At 40.0% G+C, this 10,811-nt stretch overlaps 1 protein-coding gene across 2 annotated transcripts; it reads right to left on the reverse strand.

Annotated features, from left to right (window-relative positions):
- Positions 1–150: 150 nt before the first annotated feature.
- Positions 151–8,708, reverse strand: LOC115373770 (antizyme inhibitor 1). Of its 2 annotated transcripts, none has more exons than XM_030072321.1 (12): positions 8,481–8,708; positions 7,573–7,695; positions 6,113–6,323; positions 5,599–5,772; positions 5,008–5,180; positions 4,450–4,584; positions 3,649–3,730; positions 3,406–3,480; positions 3,058–3,223; positions 2,728–2,843; positions 1,669–1,886; positions 151–1,484 (listed from the first exon to the last, which is right to left on the reverse strand). In XM_030072321.1, the coding sequence occupies exons 3-12, from the start codon at positions 6,212–6,214 to the stop codon at positions 1,370–1,372; spliced, it is 1,356 nt and encodes a 451-aa protein (XP_029928181.1). In that variant the 5' UTR covers positions 6,215–6,323; positions 7,573–7,695; positions 8,481–8,708; the 3' UTR covers positions 151–1,369. The 2 variants fall into 2 exon arrangements, with proteins under 2 accessions (XP_029928181.1, XP_029928180.1); XM_030072320.1 differs by having other exon boundaries at positions 1,669–1,889.
- Positions 8,709–10,811: the final 2,103 nt, after the last annotated feature.

Raw genomic sequence — 10,811 nt, forward strand, 5'->3', positions numbered from 1 at the left:
TGGGATGAAGTGACCATGTTAGGAAATCATTTGTCAGAGAGGGAAGGTGGTGACTGAAGAGATATTGCTTGTTTTGATGTGTGTGTAATAGCATGATGACCCTGCTTAAAACCATCATTTGATATATCTCAATGAAACATTAACACAATATTTCACAATCCAGTCAATGAGGTGTTTATTACAAGCATAGCTACAAGTTAACAGGCTACTGCCTGTTACTCATCATGCCTTGGACAAAGGTTGGGAGACAATTCACAGATATGGTACACACTTTCCAAATGTACAGGCATGAAATAACATTCTTCCAACATATTCATAAATGTTGGAAAATCAATTGTTTTTAAACAAAGTACAATATAAATATCAATTGACATGGCAAAAAGTAAGAGTTCTAGCACAAGGGATGCTGTTCAAACAGCATCCCATCCTCAATGGTTGCCTCCTTATCCCTTAACACTTCCCTTGTGCCATCGCCAGCACATTCTGTCTAATAAGCCTGTTGAGCTATGACAAATGCATAGCAATTACCTGCCAGTCCTTACCTGCCACTAGTCTGGGAGCTAGCTAAGGCAGCACTCAGCACTTTGGAGAGAACCCACTGAAACACCAGTTAGCTGGTGAACACTGAACCATGAGCTTTCCACTGTTTCCCGACCAGACCAGACCATACAGCAGTGCAGCCATGAATTCCCCCAGGAGGGCTTCTCATGGTGATGCTGCCCATTAATCACATTGGTTCCATTTGCTGCATAAAGTGGATGAATAAATGTACTTTCATCTGTGCAGCAGTGTGCTGCAAGCCCTCCTTGCAAAATACTGAGTAGGCTAACTGATTATAAATGCAACCAGAGTTAAGCTTTTATCACAAAACAAAAACTATACAACCAAATAAAATCATAAATATACATAAATATTCTTGTAGCAAAGCATCCAAAAATGTCTCAAAACAATGTTCCTGTTTAAATACACTGCTTCACTCAGGGATAGACATGTACTTTACAAGACTGACAACAGCAGTGGAGATATAGATAATACATGTTTCAACTATAATCAGTTAAAATCAATTATATATCTAGTGTACGTGTGTAAACCGTAATGCCATGGGATGCCCAAAGCGAAGGGAAGATTCCATCTTTATTTTGGAAGTGGTCCATTTTATTGCATACTAATAATTTAACATCTACTCAGCTTTTTCATGTCCAGCCACACAGTGCACTGTACATTGGGGTTTGCTAGATCAATCTGGTCCCAGAAAATTTAAGCAATATCTGCACTGTCTGTACAGTTCATCCCAGTGGAATGTAGGCCAGAGGAGATTGGCAGCAAAAACCAGAATGGGAAGATAAAAGCCTTCCTGGGCTGACTGTAGCTAAGCTGGGACTGAGAGGGCAGCCTCTGATTGGCAGGAATTGAAGAAATAAGGGACCAAAGAGAAGTTCTTCAGGGAGATCTCCTGGGTGACACTGGTGTCCTGCATCTCAAACCTGTTGGAGGAAAATGAGACAAGGATTGAATACCAATGCCTGTTTCTTTAGAAGTTTCTTTGAAATTGAGTGCTCTAACACAAATCATCTGGTCCATTACATCTATAACTTAACAGGCTGTCACACTAATCATCCGCAACTTAATTCTTTCATTTTAAACCAACTCTGTTAGTGCTTTTCTCACCAGTCACCAGAGGAGATGACATAGTAGACAGGTGGAGTGGGTGTGTCGCTGGAGATGGAGATTGGCTGACCCAGACTGTAGGCCCCAGCGTGGGTAAAAATGAGCCAGTCTCCGATGTTGATCTCAGGCAACAGACAGTGCTCCACCACCTGATCCATGTCGTCCCCAGATGGACCCCAAAGACTGCTGCTGAACACAGGATCATTCAGGGCTGTGTTCTGCTAGCACACAAAGCACAAATGATTTCAGTATACAAGCAAAACAACTCACATCTTTAGAAACAAATGTGGGTTGGGTTGAAGGAGTCAGAAGTCAGCAAAACAACTGAGAGTTTGTGCAACATAAGATGACAGGGAAAATCTAACCGGCTCCATTTACATGCATAGAAAATTCACTTTTCAGCACCATAACTCAAACACACCAACTGAAACTTGGGAGTCACACCACTCTCCAACATTTACAAGACCACTTAGACAAAACAAGTTGGACTCTAACTGCAAGTAGACTAAGCAGTGGGCAAGGCTTAGTTACATGCTGTACAAGTTGATAAATGAATTCTGTGACATGCAAAAGCTTTCATTCCAATCTATATCAGTAGAGTCCTGTCTCCCATCTATCATCGATTATTGACAGGTAATCCATCATTAGTAAATTTCTAGAGTGAATACATTTCTAGCAACATCTATTGCCTCATATTCTTAATGTCTGTGATTGCTTGTAATGGCAAGTATAATTGCCTATAATGTTGGGGTTATTTGTCAAGAAGAGCATAATCATGGTATCATGGTATCATAATCATGGTATCATCATTTTCCCTGTCAAAAAGGAGGGATATTTGGTGGGAATAGTATTTTTTTTTTTTTATTGGTTTATTCATGACTGGAATCCTAAATCACAGAGTATCAAAGGTGCATGTAAACAGCTTAACATGGCCATAGATAGGTTATCCTAGTGCATGTAAACACAGTCAATGACTTATTAGGGTCTGTGGTTTTGTTACCAAAATGCTCTAAATACCATTATATAATGGTTACATCTTGAGATGTCAGACCGACCTACCTTGTGCACAGATGGTGCAGGAATCAGTGTTTCAGTCAGTTTGCTGGCAAATGATCCATACACACCTTCGTTCATGTAATACTGGAACTCTGGCTCATCGTTGGGAGACGGTTCATCTATACAGAGATGAGAGACAGACACTTTATGAAAGAAGAACACTGATTTAGAAACCTCTTTTTATGAAGTCTTTTATTTTCACTTCTGTGAGTTGCACGTCAATGTGGTTCTCTTTGGCTGTACTATGGAAGAGTCTGACGGTTTCTGGGACATAATATTTCTCACTGTATACTGTCAGTGAACAGTGTTTGAAAATGAATAACAGACACTGACCGTGTGCCTGGTCTTGGCGATCTCGTGCAACCACCTCCTTGGAGATAACGTTGACGGCAAGAGTAAAAGCAGAGGACACAAAGTAGCTGCCTGGTTCAGCAATGATGGAGACCCCAGCAGAAGGAGGGAAGTACGCGTCCACCACAGACATGATTGCACTATTAATCTGCCAGAGATAATTGTGGTAAAGAAAAAAAAAATCAACATCTTTCAACTAATAAAATAGTTGAGTCACACAGTCAAGCTTTGCAGAGTGGTTTAGCTGTGACCTCTCACCCACTACACACCACTGGGTCAAGAGGGGCTCTGATTCAGTAATATGTAAACAGCAGATGGAAACACACTGACCTGTTCCAGCTGGGACTCAGAGCCGCTGAAGCCACCTCCAATGTCAAGGATTTTCATGTTGAAGCCAATGTCCTCCTGAGGTAGAAGAAGAGCTTGTAAATATTTGACCCACATGGGTGTAATTACATAAGTTGTGAATATTTCTGGAGTGAATCTGTCACCAGTGTTCAATGAACAAGCAAATGGTGTTTGCTGAACTCTATAACTGCACTCATAGAAGAACATTTTATTATTGTTACGTACTCCCATATCAAAGACACATCGTGCGTCAGAGATGGCATGAACATATGCCTGGTCATCCTCACAGGAGCTGGAGATATGGAACCTGTGGGAGAAAACACAGCGGCAAGAGCAGTTAAACTTCAATATTTTAACAAAAGGTTCATCTTACAGCTACACACAGCTGGAATCATTATTTTAAGAAGAGAATGTGGTGGTCAAAACAGCATGCTTGAAAATCTCCACACAGGAAGGTCAGGTAAGTCATTCAAACACTTCAATGCTCTGTACGTGTGTTCCAATAAACGTTATAATCGTGTCGACGCTTGATTTTCAACAAACCATGTCTGTTATTGAGCAGTATATCATTAACCAAGATGTTTTATTGTAAAATTTTAACTTCAACTCTAAATCTTCACATATTAGCTATGAACTTTAACACAACTCCATGACACTGCATGATGAACAAACTTCAACGTGACTAGGTCGCATGGACTGCACAAGTGTGTAGCTGACTGTACACAACACGTGCTCTGACAACTTTACAATAAATCATGTTGAGGTGTAAGCACTGCTGCTATGTATACTGCATGTAATATGATATGATTACATTTCAGTTGCTAATGTTAAATAGCAAGCCAAGTGGTCCAACATTACTGTACTCTCCATGGACAAGCAACTGTGAAATAAGGAGCGGAACTGTGATCAAAATCAAACAAACTGCTTATCATTAATCAGGACAATATTTACATCGCCGCACAGAATCTATACTTCCTCTACCTCAGATCTTAATAACCAGCCATGGAAAATTTCTGTAGACCTCACCTGACCCCCACCACCTGCGCACCCAGCTCCTTAGCACTCTCCAGCAGATGCCTGCAGTCTTTGAGGGAGCAGCCAAACGCCATGCTCATCTCCTCCTCTGGGCTGGATGCCTCTGTGGACACTTGGATCAACAGCCTAGATCAAAAGACATGAGAGAAAAAAAATCTTTTGTTACTGGTTTGTTGAAGAGAATGAAACCAGATGAGTTGACAGTTTAAAGATACATAGTTTGAATAAGGATGTGACAAAAACACAGTAAATAAAAGAATATCTGCAGATGTACCCTGACATTTGAGTTTGAAACAAGATGTTACAGAAATATTTTGACTTTTTTTGTTGCTGACAACCTTGTTCTGTTGTGACAAAAAGTGTGACAAAATATTTTTCACGATATGTTGTAAAGACAAAATAATAACTAATAACTGTCTAATAATAATAATAAGGGATGGGAGAGAAGGGATATTTGCATAACCAGTTATTTAACAATGGAAAACTGGTAACTTTAAAAGTTATATATCACTGGGACAAGGACTTTTTACATCATTAAGGAGCACCTACTTGGCGCTGGGGTGGCAGCGAGCAATCTTCCGTAGCTCTGCTTCGTTGTCACACACCAGGAGGTCAATGCCATTTTTAGCAGCATATTTAATCTGGGAGAGCTGTTTGCAAACACCACTGTAGATGATGTCCTCAGAAGGAATACCATGGTTCTGCACAAGCTCTAACTCAGACTGAAACAAGTAAAAAACAAGGACACAGCAATACTATTAAATATTTCATCATACCATGTTCATCCTAAATAGTTCCTTATGGACAAAATATGACAATAAGCGTGGAAACTGATCCCAAGTTATGCTGACCACTAGGTGGTGCTACGAACCCTACTATAAAAGATGCAGCCAAAGAGTTTTTTTTTTTTTGTTTGTTTGTTTTTTTGTTGTTGTTTTTTTAATACTTAGGCTTTCTAGGTGCTCACATGTATGGATGAGGTGTTGGAGTATACGTGTAATTGGACTGTTATTAAAAAAAGAACTGTACATCAAATTCCATTTTCATGAGACATGAAGCTTGTTAAAACTATGGAGAACCCTGAAGTTACAACAGTGATCTATCATGCTGGTCCTGGTGGGTGGCAGCCTCCTCAGGTACCTTGTTAGTACATATGAATCCAGTGCCAAGGGCAGCAAGAACTTCGATAACAGCTGGGCTACTGTTGCATCTGACAGCATAATAGGCCCGAATCTGGGCCATGTGGGTTCGCCAGCGAACATGCTGCCTCATTATAACTCCCAGGTCTGCTACAAAGAACGCACTCTTCTCAGCCTATGGAGCAACAACACACACAGAGGTGCATGGCAAGTCAAAGAATACTCTGTTGAAGTAAAAACACAAATACTTGTACAGCTACTACACTACTATACTAAATGCACAGTTAGCTACATTACAAACAAAATCATGTTTCAGACAGTTCTGATCTTTCAAAGATAAACAGGCATGTCATAACAAAACATTTGTGATGTTTCATTTAAAATATCACACTAAAGTTACCATGTACAATAAACTGTACTGCACACTGGAAGTGCATGTTTGAGACAATACTAAGACAGCAAGAAATCCAAACTTACAACTGCGCAATGTATGTTGTAATAGTGAGGTTCCTTACCAAGGTTTGTTCATAAATGTGATTGTCAATCACATCACTAAGGGCCGTGCCTCCCTCCAGCAGGCCGATAGAATACTGTGGTTCATCTGCGATTCCTTTCATCCTCTCAACCGTTCTCTGCTAATCCGACAGGCATAAAGAATATGGCTAGTCTGAAGTGGTCTTGCTCGCACCCTCTCGAGCCCCTGGGGTCCTAGACTTATGCAACAAACTGTACAAGAAAGAGAGAAAGTCAACATGAGACATAAAGTTCAACAGGTAAAACAATTCAACAATTCAATAACACATATTCAGTCATCCTCTCTAGACTATTCATTAGTTCTACCCTTAATTTTAAACATCTCCCATCAGATCCCTGGTGCAACAAGCCATTTTCAGTGAGCAGCCAATCGCAGCACAGAATAGATGGTTTTCGTGGAAGAGGCCTATTCATCTGAACAGCTGCTGTGAAAACACCGCCTCTGGGGCACAGGGTTCGTTTACTTTACCATCAATTACTCCCAACAATCACCATTAATCCCTGAGGTGGTGACCCGTAAAGGTTCCTTTTGATGGCATTAACCAGGGTACAATACTGGCGGCATTGGTGTCACAACTCCACTTTCGATAATGTTACACAATGCGTCAGAGGGGCACAGTGGTCTGGTCTGGACCAGATGTGAAATGACTCTGTAGTTTTGGTAGGTACAATGGGGGAGACTAACAATACGTGTAGACAGACTGTCTAAAAACCCTGCTGCATGGTAGACTGCAGTGACAAGGCAGAGTTTACTGCTGTAAAAGGGGTTAGTGACAGTTGTGTACAAGGGATTAGCATTTGGCAGGCAAATAGCTGGATACTCAACACCCAGAGACAGCTCTGGAGCAACAAGTAGAGCCAGGTCCAAATTAGCTTTAGCTGAAGTATTAAAATCTGTTGTCTTAAATATAAATGTGAAAAATAATAAATATAAATAAAAGGGTAAAGGCTGTGGGAAAGGGGAGAGGGGTTAATTCCTGTACAGTAATACATCATATCAACAAAATGTACCTCTACAAAAAGCACTATGATGAAAATTTCATTTCACACATTAAGATGACAAAAATCTACTACCAAATTGCACACTCTATTATTACAAAATCAGAGCAAGTGACAAAATTCTTCAAATAAAAGTAGTCCAGAACACCATGTCCTGTTATTGAAATAGAAAGGCTGAAAATAGATCTGCAATGTTAGATCTGGAATAACTACAGGCTGTTTGTGATATATCTGGGACATGCTGCTTATTAATCCGTCCATTTATTCATTCTGTCATCTATTTCTGTGAGACAATTTTACGCAATGCATACACAAACAAGCACACACGCGTACACAACTGCAACAGGAAACAGGGTTCTGCCTGTATGATATCTTTCTTCTGTCAGCATACCCTGAGAGTAGGCATTCATGCTTCATTCTGCCCCTCTTCCCACCTACTCACATGGACGAGTCCTGAGATGGAACTCCTCCACTATCAGCTAGGATCCCAAGGTGGCTCGGCGTTGAAGTCAAACGGCTCTCGGTAGAGAGCCGCCCCTAGTCCCTCTGGATAGTTGTTATACACCTGCAAGGACAGGTGTGGTCAAGGCACACAGAACTCAGACACTCACATTAGAGAAAACCTGATGATGATGATAATATGTTAATGATATGGCACTATTTAAAAACAGAGTTTACAAAATGCCTGTGTTTTTTCCCCCCAGCATGTGAACCTCCTCCTTTGCCCTTATGTGTGGCAGGTGCACTATCTGACTCGTGTTTTAATAGTGGCAAAGGGGATTAGCATAAAAGGGGGAAATCTGTTGATAAGACAAATTATTGACAGCGTTATCAAACGGCAAAAGGGGAAGCAGGGACAGCACTAACTACGCAGTGACACAGGAAACAGGATACAATGGACACATGCAATTTAATAGGGTAATGAATGAGTTCATTTAAAATGCTAATTCACACCTGTTTAAACATCAAGATAAAACTCACAATTTCATTATCATCTACAAGTTTACTAGATGCTTCCAACCCGTGTGTGGCTTGCTAAATAAACAACTGATTTGTAGTTATCATTTGAAAACATCACGTTAACATGTCTGGCTAGAACCTGGCTGGCCATGTTGTACTAGCATGGTTGTATTAGGTAGCGGTGCTTACGTTTACAAGGTTAGCAAAACGTATAAACTACCTAAAAGGTAGATATTCAACAACACTATTGTTACGCAGAGCTCCATCGGTGAATTTACAGATAAATAACGACGCTAATATCGCTAGCGGTATCTGTAACAGCCTCCATTATAGGCTTGTCCGCAAACTAGCCGGTTAGTTTAGCAACATGCTAACAACGTCGTTACTTACGTGTGCTGAAAGCCCAAAGGTGGGGGTAGATCGCTTTTTCTTTTTAGGCGGAATTTTTAAAGAGTAATGGGGTAACTAAAGGAGGAAATAATAACTGCCATGGAAGTGTAGGATTAGGTCGCTAGTTAGTTTTGTCGTTACGAGCTATGCTTCATTTCACACGACCCAACAAACGATGTGGAGGTCGAGTGCGGTGGGACAGACGGACAGAAACCAACAGTCGTGACAAGGTGGCGAAAATTATAACTACCACTTCCGGTTAAACTATCAAAACAAAATCCATATTTATGAACACATTTTGAGGAATGCGAAATACCGAAATGAAAATGAAGAAGGTAGTGTCGGAATAACAGTTTCGAATAGCTCAGTATGCGAATTGTACTGGGTGTACATTAATATTATCTTATGATTGTAAATGCCAGGCTTGGTTTGAATGGCAATAAAAACGGAACAGTTGTCGGAATTACACGCGTTTTATAAAACAAAACAACTGTTGTTTCCCCTCGTCCCACCACCCACGACAAATTTTCACAATATGTACAAATTTGGCGTGACCAATATGTGTTGTCTCGACTTCCGCTCATGTTCTGGCCTTTTTGTGGCTAACTTGACGCTAACTTGACAAATGAGATGGGCGGGGTTTAGAACTGTCAAAGCCAAACTCAGCGAGCTGTTTTACACGAGACTAACTGATCTGACAATGTTGAATATTTTTATTTGCACGATAAAGCAATCATAAAATTATGCCACTAAAATTCCACGAGAGGATAATGATAAAATAACATTATGACGATTGCAACAGTTTATGTATGGAGACGATATGTGTAATTTGTTGGGTCCAGGAGATGGATTTATGCTGTCAAATTATTTTAAAAGATTTTTGTCCCACATAAATGTCATATTTACAAATTTTCACTACATTCCAGGCGAAAATTGTAAATTTGGCCTATATTCTAGACAAAACCAAACAAAATCACACCTTGGCTGATTACAAAATATAAGCCTAAAATAGCAAGTTCATGTGGCCAGAATTGAATTTTGAAATTTTACCTGAGTTATGTCTTCATTGTACTTCCCATGGCTCAGCAATAAGGACAAAATGTTGTCCAATAAAATTCACAGTTTTTTTTTGCAGAGAAAAACAAAATTCAACAGCTGCAAACTACCAGTCCTTTGTGAAAAGAAGGGATTGCATGTTTTTATCCCGGAGCACAAGTTCAAACTGGATTTTCCCGTCCTTTGTCCCTCTTGTTGTGAGTTTGTGAAGTTGTGCCTGCCTCTGAAGACTCACGGGCTGGGGAGGATTTTTTTTTTTCTTCCTCAGATTAATTTGCATGTCTCCCTCCTAGACATCGGAGGAGGAGGGCGCCAAGGAAAGCTCAGCTACTGTTTAGCAGCGGCTACAGAGGGGAAGTGTTTTCTCTTGGCTTGTTTTGAATCCTTATCAATAGTAACAACATCTGGCCCCAGTGCTGAGCCTTAAAAAGCCCGCACACCTATGGAGAAAAGTCCCGATTTAAATCACTGTTTACATATGTACCTACTGCAGAACATTAGGTTTTCTTTTTTCCCCACTAATGCAAGATATAAACATACATCTCTTTGTGCCTGCGTTTTAAGAAGTCATGGGAAACATGTATTAAATTATGCTTACCTATGTATTTAACTGGCTAGTTAGTTTCTTTCATTGCCATTATTATTTTTTTGTCGACTGACGCTTTTGTCAGCTGTTGCAGCTGCCTGGAGTCTCAAAGTCCACTTTCTCCTGTCTGTCTGGTCATAGCACGCCATGTTTCTGTTTTCAAGCAATTGTTCCCAAGGTGGGGATGGGTACATACATTCTGCTGTTAATACAGGAAGGTAATACAAGGTACAAGGTAATACAGGAAAAAAGAGAGAGAAAAAAAATCATAGACACAGTTAAAGGTTAAGTTACTACAATGTCGATGATTACTCCTTACAACTCCACACATAACTGCCACCACAACATAAACACACAATGTTTCTGATTAGCTTGAGGTTCTCATCAACTCATAGAAACATAAATGTATTTATATTTGAGAAACAAAATTATTGCTACATGTATACAAGGTCAAAAAAGAAGTTAAGTCAATAAGTCAGTCAAGTTTTTTTTAATGATTCAGTGGAAAATGTGTGCCAATTCCACACAGGAGGGGAAGATACTGGATTCTGCCATTTTCAAGCAAAACAATATTGTCCGGCACATAATTCAAAGATAACATTTTTTATAACACCAAGAACAGCCAGACCTCCTAATTTTCAATGCTGATTTAATCTCATATTGATTTAATCTCAAATTGTCCTTAATCT

This window comes from Myripristis murdjan, chromosome 16 (genome assembly GCF_902150065.1).
Source record: "Myripristis murdjan chromosome 16, fMyrMur1.1, whole genome shotgun sequence".
NCBI classification, from domain to species: domain Eukaryota; kingdom Metazoa; phylum Chordata; class Actinopteri; order Holocentriformes; family Holocentridae; genus Myripristis; species Myripristis murdjan.